The sequence below is a fragment of the Cucumis melo genome, chromosome 10, assembly GCF_025177605.1.
Source record: "Cucumis melo cultivar AY chromosome 10, USDA_Cmelo_AY_1.0, whole genome shotgun sequence".
Lineage (NCBI taxonomy): Eukaryota > Viridiplantae > Streptophyta > Magnoliopsida > Cucurbitales > Cucurbitaceae > Cucumis > Cucumis melo.
The window spans coordinates 28,574,590-28,600,270 of NC_066866.1; the positions used below are offsets into that span (position 1 = coordinate 28,574,590).

Below are 25,681 nucleotides of genomic sequence, written 5' to 3' on the forward strand. Positions count from 1 at the left end.
GGTTAGAAAAGACTATTACTTTCAAATACAGTCCTCGTGTATGAAATAATAGAATTGTGTTTTCATCCCCCAGGATTTATGGATCTATTATCATACTCAAACTAGATTACCACTTGATAGACTAATAAAAAAAAAAAACTATTATTATTATTATTACAAAATAAAAAATTAATTAAGCAAAAATAAATTAACTGACAAGATTATGAAGAAAATAAAAAGGGTAAGGTATTATTTATTCATCATCGTCGTCAGAGTCCATATCAGTATCTTGCTCATAAATTTGATACTCTTCATCACTACCATCTCCATCGTCCATCATCTTCTCCCCATCTTCATCCAACGACGGAAAGCTACCAAACAATTCTTGCAAATGTGTTCTTGAAATATCCTCCATGCTTAAATCTGAAACTCCATCACGTAACACCTCAACTCAAAAATCCAACAAACCAAACAAAAATATATATTATATAATTTAAGAAAACTTTCAATTTATACACCTTGGGTTGTTTGATCATCTTATGGAAGTTTAAGGGTTTAATTAATTCACTTACAAGTATCAATCTAAGCCCTAACCACATAATTCGTTTCAGAAACCCTCACCTGAAACTTATAATTAAATTAATTAAACCCTTAAATTTCCATAAGTTGATCAAAATAGACTATCATACACAATTTCCTTTAAAAATCATCCATGCATTTACTAATTGTCAGTTTTGTAAAACCGACATGAAGTCCAGCCGCATTTGAGAATTAATGCACGAATGATCTTTAAAAGTAATTGTAATGAAAGGTCTAGATTGATTGGCCAACGAAAACTAATAGCTTAATTGACTAAAAGTATAAATTTCATACGATATTGGTCAAACAAAATTTAGAGGAAACGAATGGATACAACTACAAAAGTTCAGCAAATTAATAGGCAAGTAGTTTAAGAGTATATATGGATTTTGTCCTATAATTTATTTTTCCCCATCTACTGTATCTGAACTTCATCCCCAAAGTGTGGCTTCAAATTCTCTACTCGAAGTAAATATCTTCAAAAAGTAATCAATTTCATCGACTTGAAAACAAGCAAACCATTTTAGAAAAATGAAGCAAAACTGACTGTTATCAATCAAACAACAAAGCTTGACAAGGAGAAAAAAAGGTAGGACTTGTAAAGAGGTGGGAAATTACATGAATGTGACTGCAGAGAAAACTCGTCATCGTCACCAACCTACAGAATAAGGAAATATTGCGGTAACAACACGCTTTAGGACATGTTTGGAATAACTAATTCAAACAAGCTTTTAATATACGTAGGATGAACTATAAAATTACCATATTGAAATCGTCATATGCATCTAATGCCTCATTGCCACTCTCAACACCTAGGCCGTCTTCTTCATCTTCTTCGGCATCTTCTTCGGCGTAACTAGCATCATCCAGTTTGTCATCATGGATCACAACTGCTAAATTTAACCAGCATTAATAAACACCCTTCACCTATTAGGCTATTACTAAGCTACATCTTGTTCAATATATAATGAACCCTCGATGAATCTTTAGGATGATCCACTGACAAATAAAACATAAAAGTTGAAAGGTTGGAGATAGCAGAGAAATAGAATAACCAGAAACTAAACTTTACATTGAAGTAATCAATTAATGTAAAATATCATGAAAAACATACTCAATGAACAATTTAAAAAGAAGTCTATAGTCTGGGAAATATCAAAGCACGCCAACCAACTTCACTGCTTATTCTTAAAAATCTTTAGGTTGCTCTCAGAATTGAATCTTGAAAAACTTTTTAACAGAATCAACAAGAGAAAATTAGTTCACTAGTATTCTAATAACAGCAAAGGCCGGATAATGAAATTTTTTAGGATGGAAAATCAGTAACCGATTATCATTACAAGAAACCTCAATGTTCCCAGCCTTGAAATTTGGAGGATTTTCATTTTTATCTTAATAAGTTTGATTTATGCTCTCTCTCTCTGTGTGTTTCTATATTAAGCCAAATTGCATAGAAACTTTACTTTAAATCATGCTATATTAATAAGAATGGAGGATTCCTATCCTCAACGGAAGGAAAAAATAAAGGGAAACATAGGGAAACACTCAAATAAATAGAAATTGTTGAATTTTAATTTGAACCTGCATTCGCTTCATGTTCCTCTTCCTGGTCAACCTTTGAGCAGTCTTTTCTATCCTCCCTCTTCAATTTTTCAAAATTTTCAGAGGCTGCTGTGAGTAAAGCTTCTGCACCTGCTGTTGGGAACACTGATAAAAACCTCATCATGATTCGTTGGCGGATGCAATTTAGGGTACGCATAGAAAACCATCCAGATTCATACTGTATGTGCCAAGAATATGAAATCAGATCCCAAATCAACTGTAGAATATCTACAATCTTATCACATTTAGTTGCTCAGGAAATTCATAGAATTGTAAATCTTATCCAGGTACTAAATTAAATCATAAGATCGTGACATTGCTACTAAATCACTGGTTTCATGGTTGTATCCGAGACCCAAATTTTCAGTTTTTATTAATAGGAGGCCTCACGGTAGAATGGTCTAAAGGAATTTGGCAAGGGGAACCTCTCTCTCCTTTTCTTTTCCTTCTAGTCATTGGGGTATTGAGTGCTCTTACTTCTGGTATTTATGAAATTGAAGCTTTTAAAGGTTTTGTGGTGGGAAAAGACAAAGTTCACATCTCCAATTTTCAACCTACTGATGATGCACTTTTATTTTCCAAATTTACAAATTGACTACCGGCCGACATAGTCTGTCAGTTAACCTACCCTATCCCTTAAAAAACTAATAGAAACTGATCAGTCAAATGTCGGCATCCATTTGAACCAAAAACCAACACCATCGGATTGATGGACACCGCTATTCTTAATTATGTTGGCGGTCATTGTTTCAAATTTTCATTTTCAGAGTGTTTTGCAATCTATTCAAGTAAGACATCATCAGATTCTGGTTTGGCTCCTCTTTGAAATCTAAATCTAAACAACTATGGTCAATCTAAATCTAAATTACTATGGTGAAATGCGATTAGAGCTATCCTCTTGGAGATTTGATTCGAAAGAAATTAGAGAATCTTCTAGGATAAGTCTGTTCCGATGTCTACTTGTTATGACTCTAATCGAGTTAAAGCATCATCATGATGCTCTCTATCTAAGCTCTTTGCATAATTTTCTATTGTTTTTTTAGAGGAATTTTCGTTAAATTAATGAAAAGAGTCCCATGCTCAAAATACAAACAAAAAAATAAAATGACGTACAATTGGAACAACGCAATAGAGTTAAGCTGGAAAATCAAGGCATTTCAATTTAAACACAAGTTTTGAATAGAGAACACCAAGAGGAAACTTCAAATCAAGTGTTTTCAAAACAATCAAGCCAAAGGAGAAATTTGACCTGAAAAATACATTGATTCTTTCAAATTAAATTTAAAAAAGGATAAATTTAGCTGCATTAGACTATAAATCTGAACAACATTTTCCTTGCACAATTCACTAAACACCCACTGAACTTGAGAAACAAAACGTGAAGAATAGATGTTGAAGTCCCAAACAATAGTAATATTTCGATTACATCATTTAGATCTCCACAAGGATTTATAGAAAAGCTAGAAAATTAGAATGCTGGCAAAATATTGTTTCTATTCAAGCGTCGTGTTTAAATACGAATGCTTTATCTTTCCTGTTTAGTATTGATGATCATTCCTAATATTGTTTGCTTTGTGTTTTATATATATATATTATATATATATATATATATGTATATATATAAACTTAGCAGCAAATGAAAATTACAAGAACACAATTAGAAAAATACTAGAAACAAACAAAACTTGCCAAACACATTTGAAACTAAACAAAAAATAGCTAAAACGTAAGTTAGTGGGAAAAAACATTCTAATTAAGACAAATATCTTGAATGGAAACGACTACAAATAGATTTCATTGACATATTAAATTATAAAAGAGGGATGAGAACTCAAGCTAATGAAGTTAAAAAAGAACCCTCCATTATTTGTTAAAATCTTGAAACCAAGGATTCAAATATTGAAGTTGACAATTAATATCGAGATTTCAATTTTGAAAAATATTTCAATGAATATTTTGCTAAAATATCGAAATCAAAAAATGTTTCTATAAATAAAGAAAATCATAAACATGATTTAAATTAATATGTGAGTCTTCTATTTCCAAATTAAGTTATTAGCACTCATATTCATATTAGATTAATAGATATGATAATTTGTGTGTTTTATGTGCATTTATAAAGGAAATTGAAGATACTAATTAATCCTTGATATTGATGCCGAATCCTCCCATTTATAGACACATTGATGGATAGATAGATGTATCGACTGATATTCAGTCCTCAATTAAAAGAATCTTCCTGCCCTTTTTTCTTTTTCTTTTCTTTTTTTTTCCTTAGTTTCCTTGGACATACAAAAGCAGGAGAAAAGGTCTTTGAAGGTATATTTATATAATTCAATAAATAAATTAATGACTTAATAAACTCACCGAACACGATGCTTCCTCGGAGGGTTTTCTTATCTCTTCTTGAATATACTCATCTTGAAGTTCAAAAAGTTGCAATGATGTTTGGAACTTGCGAGGAAAGACTTGAAATGCACATATACCTGCATGTCCATAACACAACCTATGTGGAAGTAAAAATTAAAACATATAAATGATGAGGTAACAAAAGAAAACCACTTCAATATCAATCAGCTTATGTCCAAATGGATTACAATGAAATTTTGGTTTTTAATGCCTTAAATTGCACAGAGCTTAATACTAAACAAACTTACTTGCTAGAAGCACTGGAATTGCAATAACTTCGTAGTGACACGGGAACTCGAAAATCAATTCGTTGGTATCTGTTACAATGGAAATGTAAATTCATTGATTTCTTATATGATGCTTATATTTGTGAATAAACATAAACGTGGAGCAAACTCTTTCTACATAGGTCAGTTGAGAAAATTCTTACCGAGAAAACGTCTTATCAAGAAAATGTGTGAATAAAAATAAACGTGGAGCAAACACTAAGATGATGAAGTTAATGTCTAATCGAGACAATGTGTGTTAACAACTTAACTGCATCCCTAGAAAGAATCATAAAGCAGAAAAAACTCATCTGTTATTCATGGAATCTATTTACATAGAATGATCCTAGGAAATGAAGGAGCACTTAAAATATAGAAAAGTGCAATCAGTTAAACAGAGTGCTCACATTCGAGAATTGCGATCTTTTCGAGGATCGTAACCTTTTTTTATCCAAAATCTTTGGAAAGGTCCACTGGAAAAGTAATATGCAATCCTAGAAAGAAGCCTGCACAATAAATAAAAAATAATTAAGAAAATCACACAAAAATAAGTTCTATCTTTGCACGATAGAAAGAAAATATCATGGACTGAGTAGCTTGGAGGTCAACCTTCTAAGCACTCCATGGCTAAAAGCTAGGCCCATATCAAGCATTCGTTGAACTAGAGAATCCTTTGGCCATATAGGACGTTCCTCAAACAACTTAGACACAGCAACCTGAAAATCCCATTCATCTGAACCTTGGGGTACGTACTTCTCCCATATCACAGTCTTTGGAATATGTAAGAATGTTAAGTCCAATAAAAGAAGGTGAAAAGAAAAAGATTTTGTTCCAGGTTTACTAAAATAAATTCAATTCTTAGAAAACCTAATGACTTGAGAACATAAAGACATGCGGCATCAAACCTAAAGATGACCATAGAGTAAAAGTAATTTTCAACGCATCAGTTTTAAGAATTAGTTGGGGTTTGTTTATAATCGTTCTTCATAATTTTTCAGTTTATTTTAAAAAATGTGAATCTTGTCTCTTTCATACTATTGCTTTTCTTTCTTTCTTTTTTCTAACATGAGAACAAAGCTCCATCTTAATATCCACAATATGTCAATGTTTTAAGATAGGAGAAAAATCCCACTTGTGACAGCCATTTTCCTCGATACTTAACACTGTTTGCTTCTATTGGCTTAATTCTTATTATAAATCTAAACTAATCACTTTGGTTAGCAAGTGTCAAAGTGAAAAAGGCCTTCCTATCCATAAAACCTTCCCCATACGCTCCGTACATTTTAGAGGGAAGAAGAGAAAAGAAGAACTCGAGAGAAAAACCTCTCACTATTCTATTTCTTTTCTTTTTGCCATCATCTCACTGCGCTTACTACTTATTTTTCTATCCAGAGATACAACTAATCCAATGATTTTATATTGGTTACCTTGGTTTCGATGAGGTACTTATTTGTGAGTTAAAATTTTGCAATTCCCTTGTGAATTGATCTTTGAAATATTAAAATTTAATACTTGTTGCCAATGTATACTTGCAGCAGGGGACTCTTTGTCTCGACAACCATCAATGATCCAACCATCAGATTTTAAAATATTTTTTTTTTAATTCAATTCCTTGATATTTATTATGTATACCATTTATCATATAGTGAATTTCATAAGTAAACATACATGAGAAGTAGTTAAGGCCTAAGGGTAACAAGAAAATGATCCAGCAGCCAAAACGTGCTAAGTTTTCACAGGAAAAGAAAAAATAACAATAAAATATTGCAGCATAAGCAACCAAGGATATCTTTAATGTTAAAATCAATTGCAAGAACAGGCTCTATATCCACCTGCAAAACATGAAAATAAGAATATTAGTTAAAATGTCATTATAAAAATATAATGAAAACATAAATGGTATTCACAAAGACATAAGGCTTTATGATGGCTACAACACTCAAAAATGACCAATATACAAATCATTATTTCATTGCATTTGATGCAAAATACAAATACTTGGAAGACACATACGTGAGAAAATTAATAGCACGTAAAAATGAACATAATGTCGATAGTAAATAAAATTCTACAGTTAAACTAGCTGCAAGCAAGCTATTACCTCGCAAATTACTTCGCAAGGATTTTGTACAGTTTCGGATTTCTTTCTTGGAATATATATACCAGGTGTTTTTAACCTGAAAAATAGAGCAAATGGTAAAAAAAAATTCAGTTAGTACAGTAATATATCTATTGTTACAAAAGATGACAAGTAAATTTTGGGAAAAAGAAAAGATGAACAATAAAGATAGAAAAGTGCAGAATGAAGCAACAAAATAAGGGTGAACCTCTTGATCCTTTCAAGGGAAGTTAATTGTTGTTTGGTCCTTCATTATATTTGAATATGATGTGGGTGCTAAGGGGGTGTCAACCTAGTTGAGATGCCCAAATGCACCCCCTGATCCTTGTTTTGTTTGCTTTGTGTATAATCCTTTTGTACTATGAGCTTTTGTTTCATGGAATATTGGTTATTGTACATAAGCTTGGTGAATGGGAGGAGATTTTACTATGACCAGATCAGGAGGAGAGCGTTTTCCATAAGGTAGAGTGACAGGTGGCATAAGAGGATGAAATTGTTAAATACCTAGATTAGTATAGGGCAAGGGTATAAAGGTACTTAGATATGTGGCAGTTAGATAGTTATAAATAGGAAGTTAGGGAGAGAAGAGAGGACATGAAGATTTTAGTGAAGGCAAGGGACTGCTATACTCCTTGAGAGAGAGGGGAAGTAGAAAGCCAGATGCTTTTGTTCTAGTTATTTCATATTGTAGTTTCTGTTTTGATATCAATAAAGTAAAAATATTATATCAGTGTTTTATCATAAATCTCTGATTTTCGACTTCTCCTAGGCTCCTTGGAAAGGATAAGATTATCCAATATAAAGGATAAAAGAAGCTGGTCACTGGAAACTCACGGGGTCTTTAGAGTAAAGTTGCTTTCAAAACACTCAGCTTCGGCCTCTCCGATGAATATACAGTTGGAAAAATGCCTTTGGAAATCTAAAAGTCCCAGGAGGGTGAATATAAGCCTATGGATTATGTTGTTCGGGAGTTTAAATTGTGCTTTAGTTATGCAAAAGAAACTATCCACTTATAATATTTCGCCACATATATGTTCACTCTGTCTCACACCTATTGTTTGATTGTGAATATGCTACCAAGTGTTGGAGTAAACTCTTTCACACCTTTAATCTCAGCTGGGTTCTTGATAAAGAATGCAAGAATAATGTTAGGCAGTTACTTTTTTTTTAAGGGAAATGAGCCTCTTTATTAATGAAATAAATGTGACTAATGCTCAAAGTACAAGAGTAATATACTATAAGCAATAAAGAGTAAAAAGACCAAAAGGACAATCGAAATAGCGATACAAACAAGCCAAAATCCTCTATAACTCAAACCAAAAAGGAGAAAGAATAACCAAGCAAAATAATGCTCTTGCTCTTTCAATAAGAAGGCATTTTTGTGGAAGTATTGCACCCTAATAGCTTCGAAAAGAAGGTAGGTAGGACACCAATGGGAGGCAAAAAAGATCGAGTCTGAGAAGACTTGCTAACACTTTTCAAACCAACGAACTGCAAAGTAACATTAAATTCTTTGACAAGAGGAAGCCATTCTTGCAGCCAATGAGAAAAGATGAAACGACTACACCAACGCAACTGAAATGCCGAAGACTAAATTATGATGCCCACAATGAGCTTCGAGATGAGTGAAGAGGGAATGCCAAGAGAACAACAACCATCCTTGTTTGAATATTCACTAAGATGAAAACCAGGAATTGCTAAAAATATGATGAGGGTGCTAAGGGGATGACCTCCCGATCCTTGTTTTGTTTGCTCATTGTATAATCCTCTTGTATTACGAGCTTTTGCCTCATTGATTATTTTTTTAATAAATGAGGTTGTTTCGTTTTAAAAGAAAAGAACACACACTATATGCGGAAAATGGAGAACAAATGCACCAACAAGACCTTGAAAAACAACACTCAAAGAAGAGATGTTGAAGGACTTCTTTATTAGTCACAGGAAGGCATTTACAGTTTGAGTGTTGGGGAATGAAGGGGAGTGTGAAACATATAAGAGTAGTAAATTGTAAATGCCTCAATTTATCACACATATAAGAGGAGGGGCAAAAAGAAGAATTCACATGAGTAGAGAGGTTGGGCAACGTGGCATCTGTTTTTCTGGAAGTGAAGATCATGGCCGTGAATGTAGGGTTTATTTAGTGGTTATTCTCATTAGTAGATGGTGTGGATATTTTGAGGTAAGCCTTTACAGAGGAGAGCCAACAGTCTAGAACTTTCTAGTTGAAATACATATATCAGGAAGTATATTTCACCTGTTTGGTATATCGGTACCAGAGCTCGATCAATCTGGGGATAACAGGGAAGATGACTTATAATTTAGTCAACGATTGACTTATAAAAGGAAAATTCCAATTGATAATTTTGAGAAGCATCCCAAGGCAAGAAAAATAAATCACTCAGGTTAATTGGTCCCTCCTTTGGACAAACCTCTTTTTAAAGCCATTTGGAAATCCGGCAACCCAAGAAGGGTAAATATTATGTTTTGGATTATGATGGTGGGAAATTTGAACATATCCTCAGTTATGCAACATAAACTGCTTAATAGCTGCCTCTCCCCCTCCATTTACCCATAGTGTCTACAGGACAAAGAAGACCCACTGCATCTATTCATTTTCTGCAAATATTTGGCTTCGTGTTGGGGAAATCTGTTTAAAGAGTTCAATCTATCTTGGGTTTCTGGAGCAGATTTTAAAGACAATGTGAAGACCTTATTAAGAGGATTCCAACTTACATAAAGAAGCCACACTACTTTGGGAAAATGCCGTGAAACCTATCTTGGCAGAAATCTGGTTTGAAAGGAATCAAAGAGTCTTTCACAATAAATCAATGGGCTGTTTTGATCATCTTAATATAGCACACAGAAATTCTTCTTCTTGGTTCACCCTCTCAAAACTTTTCGGAAGCTACTCAATCCAAGATCTCAACTTAAATTGGAGAGCTTTTATCATTCTACCTTAATTCTGTTGCTTTTATTTCTTTCTTTTGATTTCATCTCTATTATGGTTAGTTCTTTTTGTACTAAACTCCTTATGAGTCATGACCTAGTAAAGACTCGTTATCATGGCTTAGTTTTGAGTTCATTTTCCTATTTTTGCTTTTTTTCTTTTGGATATGAGGTCGCAAGGAGGGTGTTAACCTAGTTGAGATGTTCGGGTGCGACTACTTATCCCTATTTCTCGTTTAGTCTTGTGTATCTCTCTTGTACTAAGTACTACTGTCTCTTTTTATCTATTAATAAAGAGACCCATTTTCGTTTTAAAAAAATAAAGTTTCCCTCTTTTGTTATAAAAAACAATGGTTAAGTGGTGACTTTTCTATAGTCCAAAAATAAACTAAGAGCACTAATAAATAGTCCCAGTCCTATGTTTGGGTGCTTTTTCAATTTAGTTAACATTTCAGGGAAAAAAATCTATAACAACAAAAATATGAGATGTTGAAAGTGTTCCTAGCAAACAATTATGAAATAACGAAATGATAGATGCAAAAAATTCTTACACTAAATTTTCTGGCACGTCCTTAATCGAAAATAGTGGAGGAACTAAAATCATAGTATCCTCCTTGTCCACATCAACGGCATTATTACCCTTCCCTGCATAAACCACATGTAGAATTTACTCATTTAATAAACTTAAGACAATTTTAGTAACCATATGCAAGTCTCATATGTATAGTAATATATACGGTAGAAAAAAAAAATAACACCTAAACGTGGCTCGTGCATTTCTGCCCAATTCCCCTTCTTTCTCCAGGTAGCATCAGCATGAACAGCAACGACGTGTTGGTAGTCAACCATGCCTTAAAATATGTTGAAACAAAATTTAGAAAAGAGAACTTAAAGGCATCCAAATATTCAGCATAGATCAGAAAACTTAGTCCAAAAAAATTTATCCAACCCTCAAAATGATATGCTTCAGGCACACGAGCAACCATCTCAAAATCAAGGTTTACTTCATCTTCTCCAGGTACATTTTCAACTTTCATGATTCCCTCGTTAGTATCACATTTTGAATGGCCTTTCATCATATCAATCCTTAAGTTAGTAATTTGCTTCAAATATTGAACAAGAATTTACAATTACACACATATTTTCAAAAGAAGACAACTGCATGGGCGAAGCTCCCCATATGTTGGATGTGAATATGGATCTGCAGGTCTAAACCGAAGCTCTAATTTATTTGATTGGAGACCACGAACCTAGAACACCACAATTAAAGGAGAAAGCTGAATTATCAAAATATGAAGAAATAATGAAAAATATTATAACAAAAAATTAAGTAAATAACACAAATATAAAAAATAATATATAAGAGATTTGGTCCGTGAACCATTCATGTTCACCAAATGATGTTTAAAGTAATATATAAAATACATGTTTTAAGAAATAACACAGGCAACCCCATTAAAAAAAGGAAAAATTCATCCGACTCCAAAGGAATAATATAGTTATTTTTTAACAAGATACGACACTTTTCATTAAGAAACTGAAAAGAGAATAATGCCAAAGATACAAACTCAGAAAGGAGCAAGAGGTAACATTAACAATACAAAACAAAACACAACAAGAACTGAGAACATGGACAAAAGAATATGAAGAAAGCTAGACCAGAAGGATAGGTCTTCCCTCTCCTCTCTCCTCCCATTTCCCCTCTTTCCTCCTCTCCGATGAACCTTCTTCATCTCTTTGCCTTCCTTCCCTGGTCCTCTTCCCTTTCTGACCATCAAAATTTAGCACCCTTTAGCTATCCAGCCATCAAGACCAAGACTATTTTTGTCCTTTATGAATTAAAGTTTATTACGGAAGTTCAGAGTTGCAAAGTTAATGGCTCTTACTTCTGCATTTGGTTTGAAGATGGTAAGTATTTTGTGGAGGATGTTGAAAATAAAAAATCCTTGCCATCAGTCAATTCACGTGTAGATTGGTTTGTGGATCGAATTTTGGAGATTCTGCAAGAATAGGGTGGGGCGTGAACCTTGCCATAATTCCTAGTATGACTCCTTTAATAGACTTTGAATGTGAACTAATCCTGAATGCTCCGTAGGAGGGATCTCAACAACTTAGACATCTTTATCCCAGGATTTCTCATTTTTAGGCTATTTGCCTTGGCTTTGAGATGAGGCTCAACAGCTTCTCGAATCACGGCAATGTCTACAAGATCTGGAAGTCAAGCCCTTTGGATGAGCCTCCTATACAGAAACCTAGGGAACTGGGAGAGACGAAACAAGACTTGTGTTCGCCGATGTTTACCTTCAGAGGAGAGTAATTGGGCTTGGGGCAATATTAAGGTTTCAATATGGGTTAGGGTTACTTCTTTTTTCGCTCGAAGAGATAAGAACGATGCAGGGGTCGTCAAAATCTCCAAATTTGCTGCTACTTATAGATGGGTGCTGAGATGTACTCTGTGGCCTGAAACTGGGGGACGTTTCTACTTACATGTTCCAGTGGGTCCAAATCATCGGTTGTCAGCAAGATTAAAGACTTCAAGGAAGGAAGACCTGACGTTGAAGGAAGTTGATATGTTAGAACTGTCGACTTTACCTTAGAAAGATGCTTTAAAAAATGGCAGTAAAGAATTAAACCATTAATTCCCTGCCTCAGCTCAGCAAAACAGAGTACATTTCAAAAGCAGGTAAGTCATCCTTTTGGGTCCATAAGAATGATTGGAAAGAAATTACAAAAGTCCTGGAGGATCATTTCCATTCCAAAATAACCACCAATCCTTATCTGCGGATAAAGCTTTAATTAAATAGTCTCTATGCAACCTCAAAGACAAGGTTGAGTTCCCGGGGAAGCGGCAGAGATATGGTCTCTTCCATATCTTATTTAAAAAGTGGAATGGCATAAAGCACAGTAGGCCAGAGGTTTTGAAAGGTTATGGTGGCTGGATCTCTATTAGAAACTTACCGTAGGATCACTGGAGTGTTGAAGTTTTCAAAGCTACTGAAGAGGGAAAATTTTCTGAGTTTAGTTCTTCCTCGTATTGAGACAGAGCATTAAAATCTGTTTCTAAAGGCTCAAAATGTTTCTGTTTTTCAATCTCAATTGACCTATTCAAATCCTCCACTTCCTCACTACTAACGCTGGAAGGAGATTTGAAAGAAGACTCATCCTTCCTGTGAGAGAGATTGAGAGAGGTTTTGCTTGGAGAGCTCCTCAAAAATTTTACCTTCAAGTTTTCCATAGAGAACTGAGTGTACTTAAACTAAGGAGGAGGGTGAGAATGATGAGAATCTGACTTGAAAGAAAGGGTTGGAGCTTGAATTTGAGTCCAACTGACTTCCAATAAATCTGGATTAACCTCTAAGAACAGCTTGGATTTGCTAGAATGAACTTATGATTGAGAATCTGCTGGAATGAACTTATGATTGAGAATTGGCACGTTTTCCTTCGAACAGTTTAGGTACTTTTCTTCAATTATCTGGGCTTTTAAGGACCATTTAGCCAAAATCTTCTTTGACTTTTTCTTTCGGATGAAATAATTCGGAAAGGGCTTGAGGCAATGTGGGAAGATCTTAGAACATTTCTTTCTTTTCGATTTCTCGGGAGCCAGACTTTGCTAAGGAATAAAGAGAAAAAGAGAAGGAACCTGAAGATGAAGAGTTGAAAGGAGCTTGGCCGGACACTTTGAGGGGTTCTGGAGCAGCTGTTGAATTGGGAAAAAGATTATCTAATGACACAATGAGCGATTGCCAAAATTTTGAAGGAATTTGAACATCTGACGTGCGGTGGGATACCATTTGTCCTTTAAAAGGGGATCAGCCGAATTAATCTGAGAGGGTTTTAAATGTTTGTTTAAAGGTTGTGTGATGCTTGGATTCTTAATGAGTAAAGCAGAGGTTTCGGCTGCATTTTTTCTATCCTATGTGAAAGCAACTCTTCGTCCTTTTCAATCAAGTTCCCTCCAAAATTGAATTTCTTATCCAAATTTAGTGCGGCGAGAGGAAGATTCCAGCAAGATGAGCAAGGATCCCCTACCGAAAAAGCTCGATCGAAATTACCATTGAAGACAACAGTTTTGATCTTAACAGAACCCTTTTGAAGTCTGGATGGAAAACAAGGTTAGCAGGGAGTTGGCTCCATCCCATGTTCGTCGGAAACCCCATCCCCAGGTCTTAAAGTCGCCGGAGAAGCACAGAACAGCCATTAGTGAAGTTGAAGAAGTCAAAAAGTTAAATTTAATGAAGACAAAGAAAGATTCGACCAGGCCAAAACTATCGCCCAATAAGAAATCAAAAGTAGTTGAGAAGACATCTTCAAGGAGGACAGAGAAAGGAATGGACAATTAAATAGTTTCTTCCACTCAATTAGCTCCATTATCAGTCAACAGTTTTGATCTTAACAGAGGTCCAGCCGCCAAGAGTTCCATGAGTTCTTATTCTACTCAGTCGTTCTCTTCTTCAGCCATCTCTTCTTCGAGTAGAATAAAGTTAAAATCAGGGGCTAAATGAATTCTCAAATCACAAAAAGCTTCACTTCCCTTCAAAGTTTTTCTGAAGCACTTTATTAGAAGATAGAGAAAGGCCATAGCCAAAAAGAATTCATCCAAGGCCAAGCTGATTCTGTTAATCCAAACATTTTAGAAGAGAAATGCACGCAGGTTCAAGTTTCCATATAGAATACTAGAACAGGCCCTCAAAAATCATCATCCCCGAAGTTCAAATACTCTGCTTTCTCCCCGCCTAATGCTAAGGTGAACTTCCTAAGTGGCACACTTATTCACACTCCAAGCTTTCCTTCACAGAAGAAAGGTAAGGTTAATTTTGGCTTCCCCATCAGGTTCAAGCCTAAAGGCAGTCACTCTGAAGGTTTTGACCGACCACAAGAAGAGAAGAAGGATAGTTATGCAGACAAAATTAAGCAGAATAAGATCTCCTTTGGACCTGGAAAAACAGAGCAGTCACCAACATTGGATTACCAAGAATCCAAAGGTCTTCCGCCCATATTTCAACGATCTTCGGGTTGTCACATGCTTATTTGAGTTCAATAGATGAATCAAGATTAAAAGAAACTTTACAAATTACCTGCCAATCGGAGATTATCATCAACCTGTTGTTTGCAAAGAATGCTCTACTTGATATTGATCAAAGATCATTGGATGAAGTGACAGAGCAACTTGGGAAATTGCAGGATTTTGGTGCCTTCCATTTAAAATTTGAAAAATGGGATACGATATTACATAACAGACCACTGTACGCAAGAGGATATGGTGGATTGATCTCGATCAAGAACTCACCTCTAGACTACTGAGATAATCAGACTTGCGAAACTATTGGATATATCCATGGAAACTTTGAATTTTATACATGATTCAGAAGCTAACATTCAAGTTAAAGAGAATCTTTGTGGGTTCATTCCGGCAACACTTAAGATCAATGATGTGAAAAGAGGTAACATTTTCTGGAACTTCAGTGATATTTCTTTGGTCAATCCACCCAGTAAAGATAGAGGAGTCTTGTTTGCTTATGACTTTTCAAATCGGGTAGATGTTATTAGATTAAATCAAGTTTTGAAGGATGTAGGGTTTTAATGTGATTTGCTCTTGTTTTCCAATTCTTGTTCTTTGTTCCTCGTTCTTTGTTTTTTCTTTTTCGAGAATAAGAAACGGGGATATATTTGATAACGATTCCCGTTGTCCTGTTTCTTAAAAGAAAAACAGAAACACAAATTCATTTGATAATCATTCCTTGTTTCTCGTTTTTTTCTTACTTTTCCTAACATTTTCACTTATATTTTTAGTTTAAATATAATTTGATTATGAAAAACATAAAAAATATATAGAATTCATTAAAATATGAAAAAAATTATAAAACATTAACACTATCAAAGACAAATAAATCCCATAGCAAAATTAATAACTATAATATAATAATTTTTATTAATTATATGTTGTAAAATTTGATTTGAAAATTATTTCTCATTCAATTCATCTCTTAAATGATGATGAGGTTGTACAATATTAAAGATAACCTAATCATGCATATTTCTAAAGTATATAATGTACAATTTTAACTAATTTCGATGATACTAAAAATAAGGGACATTTTTAAATATAGTAAAACAAACTAAAATATTTACAACATATAGCAAAATTTTGGATTCTATCAATGATAGACACTTGTAGACTTCGATTACTGTCTATCAATATGACTGATAGAAGCATATCAGTGTCTATCAACGTCTATCATTAATAGAATCTGAAATTTTGTTATATTTTGTAAATATTTTATTAGATTTGCCATTTTTGACAATTTTCCTTAAAATAATATATTCAAATTTAAAATAATATATAAACATGCATACTGCAAAATTTGAAATTTGAAAGTTAAAAAATTTAGAAAAAATTTAAACAAACAAATTCACAATTTAAATTTTGGAAGATCAAAATAATATATCAATTTAAAAATTGAACAATTTAAAATTCAAAATTAAATTAAACATATAAATATAAAACATAAAATAAATATTAGCTAAATAAAAAAGAAATTTTAAAATTAGATCTAAAATTTGAAAATCAAATAATACATTAATCTAAAATATTAAAAATTTAAAATTCAAAATTACATTAACATATAATTTTGAAAAATTAAGAGAAGAAAAAAATAAAAACAAATAAAACAAGTTAAGAAATATAAAAAATCAAAGAAACAAAAAAAAAATCAAAGTTGGGAATAGAACCCAAGAACTTTAGGCCAAAAGTAAATATAGGTACGTCTTTCCGCCAGTTAGCCAACTAGAGATTTTAAGACATAAGGGAAATAGAATCAAATAAACTAGACCAGAGTTTCTCTATTTTTGCCTCATTTTAGAAACGTTTTTTAAATTTTGGGAACAAGAAACGAGAATGGCTATCAAACATCTGTTTCTTAAAAAATGAGAAATAGAAACAAGAATGTTATCAAACGGGCACTAAATCTCTCTAAAAGATTTAGTTGGTACAACTTGATCATTTACCAATTCAGTAATCAAGTTACTCCTTTTACCTTGCCATTAGGTATCTGTGAGAATTTTGCGTTTTCATACATAAACTTGTGTTTTCATCTCCCAATCTTAACCAACTCAACAGCTATGCATCCCCAACCATGTATCTCTCTAGAAATGAGTACTCATTCCACCACAAATTCGAGGAAGAAATTGGGGATAAAAAAAGAAGGATGAGCCAATCCGAAAATATCTTTCCAAGAAGTTCTGGCAGTGCCTCTCCTTACCCCTTCAAGAGCCATGAAAATGGTGGAGCTATATTTACAACCTTTTGCCATAAACTGGCAGACTCACACGGAAAGTGCCACAGCTACTTAGCCAACAAGGCGTTGTTGAAATCCTAAAACCCTCTATACCCAAACCCCAAGCTCCCGTAGAATAGCTGCGATCTCCCAACTAACCAAGTGAGAACCACTACTAGCAAACTCAAAAACCACTTAATAGTCTTAGATAGCTGGTAACCTATCCTCATTACCATCTCCTCTGCTAATGTTCACAACGATCTCAAACATTCCTCTCCTTCCCCACCGATACAATGGCCCTCTCCACGATAAATAACACGTTCCACTTGTTATAGTATATATGTAATTATAGGGGGTTATTAATCTTTTGCCTTTAATTGTAATTTACTAGTGTTTATGTAGGGTTTCCACGTATGCCTATATATATTGAATTCTATTGTATAGAATGAAATAAGAAGTTATTTCTTATTTCACTCTAACTTCTACATGGTATCGAAGACTTCTAGGATTTAAAACATTCATCTACTTGCTTATTCATTTGATGGCTACATTCCATTAGGGTTTAAGTTTGGGTCATAAAGTTCGAGCGGATGTTTGTCAACACCACCCACCTCAGAAGGAGCACCACCGTCGTCCGCTATGTTTGGCTTCATCACTCACCAAAAGATGTTGCGCGTGAGGTTTACATGCCACCAAAAGAAGTTGTCTCGTCCCACACGCACCAGCTCGTGGGAGCAAATAGGAAACTCCATTTTGTTCTCTATCAGTTAGGTTTGTCTCGATTGTGTTTTTCGATTGGTATGTGCATTTGGTCCTCTCAAATCTAACAGGGTGTGCGCTTCTTGGGAAAAATATCCTTTTTTCCTTAGAGTTTGTTGCTGTTTTGTTTCGATTTTGACTGTCGTTGGTTGAGTCTGTCTCAAATCTTGGTTTCTAGTCAATTTGTGCCTTTGGTTTCATTGAAATTCATTCGGGCGTGACGATATTTGATGAAAATTTGATTGTTTCTAAGGTTTGTGGCTGTTTTTTCTTATTTGGTTTGGTTTGCCTCAGTGTTTTAAAAGGCGCGCCTAGGCGCGCAAGGCGCACACCTTGCGCTTATTTGTAGAGAGGCAAGGCGCAGATGAAGAGGCGCGGTTGAGGTGCGCGCCTTCCTCCAAGCACAGTAGGCGCAAAAGCCCCAAAGGCGCGGGCTTTATTATTTGGGCTAGGTTGTAATTAAAAAAAAAACTATTATACCTATTACGTGTTTTACATATGGCTATAAGTCCAACGAAGAAGATACCGATGGCTATAAGTCCAATGAAGGAGTGAATGAAGATGAGGATCAATTTAGTGATGATGAGTTTGATCTTTAGGAATGAACTTTTATTTCGATTGTTGTTGAATTCTGACTAGTTTTCTATTGTATTTTGTTTGTTGGGTAGAAAACTAATATTATAATATTTTAAACATTAGAGTTAATTCTCATTTCCACATTGGTTATTTACTTATATTTTATACATTGTTGTTCCTTTCAATTTTGTATGTGTGCGTGTGTATGTATATATATATATATATACATTTTTTCTTTTTATATAGTGCGCCTCATGAAAAAAAGCCTGCGCCTTTTTGTGCGCCTTGCGCCTAGGCCCCAGAAGACCATTGCGCCTTAGTGCGCCTTGAGCCTTTAAAAACACTGGTTTGCCTTGTTGGTGTGGTTGTTACTATCCTATGGCTGAACAAGATCCCATAGTGATGTTTGTTTAATAGTATAGAGTTCCATCTCAAAACCAATTGGCAATGAGAGGAGTGGCCCATCTACCTTATAAGGGGTATGTCCCCTTGGTTTTTTCCAATGTAGGACTCAACAACATCTCAACATTCCCCCTCAAGATGGTGCCTCTTTGGGTTCACTTATCTTGGATCGAATACCCGTTTGGGCTTAATGGCTCTAATACCATATTGAAAGCAATAAACACGAAACCGACTTACGTGGAAACCCAAGAACCGGGAGAAAAACCACGATGTTTTTAGTTTTATTATTTTCTGATATGAATACAATAGGTACAAAGGGAGAGAATAAATAGAGTACAATAGGAGTAAGAAAGGAAAATATCTAGAAAATATTTAGGAAATAAAATCTTATATATTATTCTTTCCAAAAATAATTCTAATAATTCTAACAATGTCTAATTTGGTTCAATTGCGAGATCAATATATCATCGGTTTGTCTACTAAATCTTAAAAGTACCAAAACTCAAAACAATCTCTGTTAGATACCTAGATTAGTATACATGGGTTTATCTTGTATATGGATAATTAGATTAGTATAGGATTAAGGGTATAAGGGTAATTAGATACTTAGGAAGTTACTAGTAGTTATTGTGTAAGTATAGTTACTAATAGTTATTATGTAAGTGTGGTTACTAGGGTGGTTACATCTTGTTATAAACAGAGGGAGGGTAAGAGAGAGAGGGAGATTATTCTGTGGAGTGATTTAGGGCTTGGGTGAGAGTGAGGAGGTTCCAAGTGCCTTATACTTGGGTCTATCTTGTATTTTCTTATAGATCATTACAATAAATTAAGATCTTGTTCTTATTAGCAAGTGTTCTAACAATCTCCTTCACCATTTTCATGTTCCCTATTACAACCATTGCTAATTAAAGAAACATGAATCATTGTCTCCTTTTCTCCTCTACACAATGGGTCATAGACTCCAATGCAACTGCTGATATGACCGTTAAGCCCAAATTATTTTCCACAATTTTGTCATCTACATCCATTAACAGTGTTACCTTAGCACATGGATCAAAGTCTCATGTTATTGGATCTGGCATGGTAAATCTCACCCCATCCCTTTCTTTGTCATTTGTCCTATATTTACCTCAGTTGTCATTTAACTTGATCTTTATTAGTCAAATCATGTGTGACCTTAATTGTTATGTCTCATTCTTCATGGCTATTGCTTGTTTCAAGATCTTGTAACAAAAGATGATCATTGGGAAAGGACATGAATATGGAGGACGTATAGTTTTGATCATCATTTATTGACATCAACAATCGTTGCTTGTTCTGAAGTTGTTTCTCCTTTTGACACCCATTGTCGTCTCGGTCATCCATCTATCTTAGTCTTAAGAAACCTTTGTCCTTTAGTTTCTGTTAAACCTCCAATATTACACACTTATAAAAGGAGGGGAAAGAAGGGAATAGTGCCAGTCGGGACTTATAGAAATGTTGCTGAAAGCAAGGATTTACCTGATTGGGCCCTACGGTGATGAGTGAGTATAAAGAGAATGTTAAAGGATTTGGGAAACAGATTTTTTGTAGTAAAGGCTATTGTGGCTTTTATTTGGGAGAAGTTTCCGGCCTTCTCTAAGGAGTTGGTTCTACATTCTATATTCTTATTTTGTTCTTTGATGTTCTTATCTCCACTATGAACTCATATTTTGGATTAGAAATACAAATATCACATAGTACTGTCAGTTTCTATCTTGTTGGGATTTTTACTGATTTTCAGGTTGAAGACCCTAGCAGTTTCATAACTTGTCTTCATTGCATTTCGACTCATGTCAATTTGCCAAATTTCATCGTCTTAGCTCCAGTCCCAGAGTTGATAAACGGGCCAATTCCCTTTTTGAGTTGGTTCATTCTGATATTTGGGGTTCGTGTCTGGTTGTGTCCGAAACCAGATTTCAATATTTTGTTAATTTGGTTGATGATAACTCTCGCATGACTTAGTTATATTTGGTGAAAAATCGTTCTGAGTCACTTTCTCATTCCTGAAACTTTCATGCTGAAATTCAAACTCAATTAGGTGTGTGCCTTAAAACCTTGAGAAGTGACAATGTTGGTGAGTATTTTTCAGAAGCACTCAAGTCGCACCTTTGTACAAATGGAATCATTCACCAATACTCTGGTGCTGATACTCCATCCCAAAATGGGGGTTGCGAAGGCATTATCCTTTCAAATGCATGCGTTGATACAAATTCAACTTGTTTTCTTATAAACCGAATGCCTTCCTATGTTCTTCAAGCTCAGATTCCTTATTATGTTCTCTTTCCAACAAAACCACTGTTTCCTATTGAACCTAAAATATTTGGTTGAACTTGTTGTTCGAGATGTTCGTCCTAGTTTGATAAAGTTTTTTTTAGGTAAAGACAGCCATGTATTATTAATAATCCATTGCAAAACCGCCATTTAACAGGGCACATGCATATAAACTCATGAAGTAGCATAAACCCATGACCCATAATAGCCTAAAAAAGGAGACTCACACAGATCCATATTTGCAGAAGTTAAAAACAACACACACAAATAGGAAATTGATCATAGATACGATTTAACCGGAGCAAACAACGGCGATGGAGCTAGCATCTACAAATTTAGGAGAGCTGGTCACAATTGGCAATGACAACCGAAGGTCCTTCCAGAGCTCAAACCCACTTTCTCAATAGCTTTTACCACATCCATAACCTCAACAACTTGACTGAACACAATGTGCTTACTATCGAGCCAATCGGTCTTAGCGGTGCAAATAAAGAACTAAGATCAGTTGGTTTCAAGTCCAGCATTCGCCATGGACAGAATTCCAAGTCTGGTGGGCTTCTTGATGAAGTTCTCATCGGCGAACTTGGCTCTGTAGATTGATTCACCTCCTGTACCATTTTTTACGGTGAAATTGCCTCCCTGGCACATGAAATTAAGGATCACATGGTGGAACGACGATCCTTTGTAATGGGTTTGCCGCTTCTGCCAACTCCCTTCTCACTAGTAGAGAGTGCACGATAATTCTCGGTGGTGTAGGGAGTGTCATCGGCGTATAGCTCCATCACGATTCAGCTGACCGGTACACCACTGATTGACATGTCGAAGAAAACTTAGGGTTTGGCATTTATGGATTGTTTCTTTGAGTTTCAAAATTTCTTATCATAGAAGAAGACCGATATCCCTAGTTTGACAAAGTTAGACCCCAAGTCTTTGAAGTGCACTTTCATAGGCTATTCTCATGTTCAAAAAGGATACAAATGTTATTGTCCAAGTTTGAATAGATATTTACCTAGAACGAGCAGGAGGAGGAGGAGGATCTTTTTATTTATTTTCTCACATATCCAACTCCCTCCCCTGATCTGTCTCCTTTAGCGTCTGCCCTAATCGTCCACCTAACTAAAGTCTACTTTTGTCAGCAACAACCTCCAAGTGAATGTTCCGTACTAAAAGACTTTGTTATCTGATCCAGGACCAAGTGATGAGCTTCTTGCTGCCTTTGTAAAGATAAACGTTCTTACACTTGTCTTATTGCTTCTTGTGTATTTTATGACCAATTATCATTTCCTACATGTTTGTTTGTTAAATCTCTTGACTTTGTCTCCATACCTAAGACCGTTCATGAACTTTTGTCTCATTCTAAGTGGCGTAGTGCAATTATTGAAGAGGTGAATGCCTTAGGTGATAATGGTACTTGGGATTTAGTATCTCTTCCTACAGGAAAGAAGACTATTGGGTGCAAATGGGTGTTTGCAACTAAGGTTAATCCCAATGAATCAATAGCTCGTTTAAAAGCACGCTTTGTGGCTAAAGGTTATGCTCAGACGTATTGGGTTAACTATTTTGCTACATTCTCTCTTCTTGCTTCACTTCTATCAGGTTATTCGTTTCTATGGCAGCAGCTCAATATTGGCTTTTACATCAGGCTAACAATAGAAATGTCTTTAAACCACAGTGATCTTCAGAAGGAAATCTATATGGAGCAACAACTTGGGTTTATTGCTTGGAGGGAGAATGATAAAGTGTGTCGCCTTCGCAAATCCTATTAGGGGTTGAAGCAGAGTCCACATGCATGGTTTGGAAAATTTAGTAAAGCACTTGAGCAGTTTTGAATGAAGAAAAGCAAAGCAAATCACTCAATTTTCTACCGAAGGTCTACAAGTGGAATTATTCTAGTTGCTGTATATGTTGATGATATTGTTATAATCGGCGGTGATACATCAGGTGTAGTCTCTCAAAGCTTCATCCAAAGTCAATTTTACACTAGAGATTTGAAAGTGCTAAAGTACTTTTTGAGCATTAAACTAATGAAGCAAGAAGGGTATTTTTATGTCACAGAGAAGCTATATGTTTGATTTGCTACATGAGACTGTAAAATTGGGAGCCAAGCCAACAACTTTTAAAAGATGGAGAACCATTTAAGGATCCTGAGAGAAATAGAAGATTGGTTGGAAATTGAATTACCTTACAGTAACATGTCCAGACATAGCTTATTCGGTAAGCATTGTGAATTAGTTCATGACCTAACCCATAGTGGAACATTGGGATGCAGTACAACAAATTCTATGATACCTTAAGGCTACACCTGGGCGTGGGATCTTATATAAAGATCATGGTCATATGAACATTGAATGTTTTTCACATGTTGATTGGGCAGGATCAAAAGAAGACAAAAGATTGAACTCTATTGTATAGAATGAAGTAAGGAGTTATTTCATATTTTTTTCTAACTACAACACCACTAATCAACTGTCTGGAGGGAAATTTCCTTTCCACCCTTTCTAGAATATGTTTCCAGGGCCTGCCACATTGTCTAACGGAATTTATTCTAATTGTGAGAATGGAATTTCTCAAATCAAATTATATTACATTGTAAACATTAAAAGAAAGAGCAATCAGTTTTCAAAAAACTCAAGACCATAAAGAAAAAAAGTTCCTTATTTTGATCAACTCCAACTCCAAAAAAATGATATACTATGCTGCCTTCTTTCATTCCACAAGGAAGTATTGGTTTATTAGCGATGAAACCTATGCATAACTAGCTCAAAAGATATATATTTATAAGTCAGTCAAGTTTTATATGACAGGAAAACATCAAAATCGAAAAGAGGGACTGAAAATTTCAAAATGGTTTCCAATTTTTTGATATCAACTATCAATGATACCTTGAGAATTGATTGTGTTCCTCCTAGACTTTCAATTGCCCGATGCTTGGACGAAGGATAACCAGGATAGTGAACTGCAAAATTCTGGGCAGCAGGTAAGAACCCTGAGATAGTGTTGTCTTTCAGCTTCCCCATTCTCAGGTTCTACTATGAAGACAATACACCTCTATTAGGAGCCAGAAACAGTGGTTTTTTCGTAAATTTCCCAATACAAAGATTAAAAACAACAATGCAGAAACAGAACCATAAGAAACTATAACGACTCGCACAATTAAGCAGAAGAAACATAACAGTAGAAACTACAACTTGCACAATTCAGCAGAAGAAATATAACCATTAGAAACTACAACAACTCGCACAATTCGGCAGAAGAAACATAACCATTAGAAACTACAACAACTCGCACAATTCAGCAGAAGTAACCTAGCACCAGCAAAATCTAAGATAAATGATCAAATCCTAATAAACAATTGCCTTGGTGCCAGAATGCCAAACTTCATTCTTCCAGAATTATCACCAAAATCCTTCATTCGACAACATTTTGGAAAATAAAAAAATGGGTACATAAATACTTACAATTCGCATATCAAGCTTCAATATTGATCCTCATTTTCTTCAAAAATGTTTGTAAACAAAAATTCAAATCCTCACAAAACTTTCAGTAAACAATTTTTTTATGAACAATGCTTTCAAAGACATCCTTCAATCAAATAACCTTTCAAAACAACAATCAGTCAAACAAGCTCTCAGAACCAGACGTTTCAACGTGAAACTTTCAAATAGATTACAACTAAATAAAATATTGAATACTTTGAACAGAACAAAACTTCCAAACGATTGGTATAAATTATTACAGCAACGATCCGTAACTAAAACTTACCAAAAAGCCTCTGAACCTTGTTAGTTGGTGTTCGAAAAACGACCAAGGTAATCTGATTTGAGGCCAATGAGAGCGTGGTTAACAACCGAAAGCGTACTCCAAAGTGAAAAAAAAAAACGTTGATTAAGGACTCCACAGTTGTGGCAAAAGTGTTAAACAATCTGATTGTTCGCGCCAGAGTCTCAAACGAATAGAAAACACTTCTTCAATTGAAAACCGTTCGAAGTAGGAGATTGCAGATTCAATCGGGGGTTTCGTCGTCACTGTACCCTTGTCCACCGTTCATGAAACCTGTAGTGCTACTGTTGCAGAGCCTCCGTCGGGGTGGCTTTGCGTCGCTTGCTTGTGGTCTCCAGCGTGGTCTTCGCCGGACAAGAAAACCAGAGAGAGGGTGGTCGGTGGCTGTAATGGAGGAATTAGTGATGATGATCAAAATCTTTCTTCCGTTAAATTTAGTATTAGTTTAGGATCTTTTAAAAAATATATGGAAGCAAAATATTTGGATCGAGTATTTACAAACGATTTCAAATATGGAAAAAGATAGGTGATGAAAAATACAAATCCTTTTTGTTTAGATTTGGCCAATATTTTTTAAAAATTTGTGTTTAAATCAAAGTTTAAAAAATAAAAAATAAAAAAATCCAGGAATCGAAAAAAGACGACTGAACAAACCTGAGATATTTTAAAAAATAATATTTTAAAGACAAACCTGAGAT

The 25,681-nt window shown here is 34.8% G+C and overlaps 1 protein-coding gene and 1 pseudogene across 2 annotated transcripts; both read right to left on the minus strand.

Annotated features, from left to right (window-relative positions):
* On the minus strand, positions 1-25,431 carry LOC103502764 (uncharacterized). Of its 2 annotated transcripts, none has more exons than XM_051090565.1 (16): positions 24,966-25,431; positions 24,086-24,229; positions 11,060-11,150; positions 10,850-10,969; positions 10,659-10,751; positions 10,452-10,545; positions 6,937-7,012; positions 6,621-6,667; positions 5,445-5,612; positions 5,243-5,341; positions 4,818-4,886; positions 4,528-4,666; positions 2,140-2,338; positions 1,321-1,448; positions 1,177-1,216; positions 1-402 (listed from the first exon to the last, which is right to left on the minus strand). In XM_051090565.1, the coding sequence occupies exons 2-16, from the start codon at positions 24,218-24,220 to the stop codon at positions 233-235; spliced, it is 1,668 nt and encodes a 555-aa protein (XP_050946522.1). In that variant the 5' UTR covers positions 24,221-24,229; positions 24,966-25,431; the 3' UTR covers positions 1-232. The 2 variants fall into 2 exon arrangements, with proteins under 2 accessions (XP_050946522.1, XP_050946521.1); XM_051090564.1 differs by having other exon boundaries at positions 11,039-11,150; positions 24,966-25,430.
* Positions 21,287-22,163, minus strand: LOC107992122 (peptidyl-prolyl cis-trans isomerase-like; annotated as a pseudogene).
* Positions 25,432-25,681: the final 250 nt, after the last annotated feature.

Bases quoted from the DNA above. Each gene is read 5' to 3' on its own strand.
- LOC103502764 (XM_051090564.1), bottom strand. From the start codon at position 24,220: ATGGGGAAGCTGAAAGACAACACTATCTCAGGGTTCTTACCTGCTGCC. The intron at 1,217-1,320 runs GTAATTTTATAG...CTTATTCTGTAG, and splicing joins CATATGACGATTTCAATATG to GTTGGTGACGATGACGAGTT. The intron at 403-1,176 runs GTAATTTCCCAC...ATGGAGTTTCAG, and splicing joins TTCTCTGCAGTCACATTCAT to ATTTAAGCATGGAGGATATT.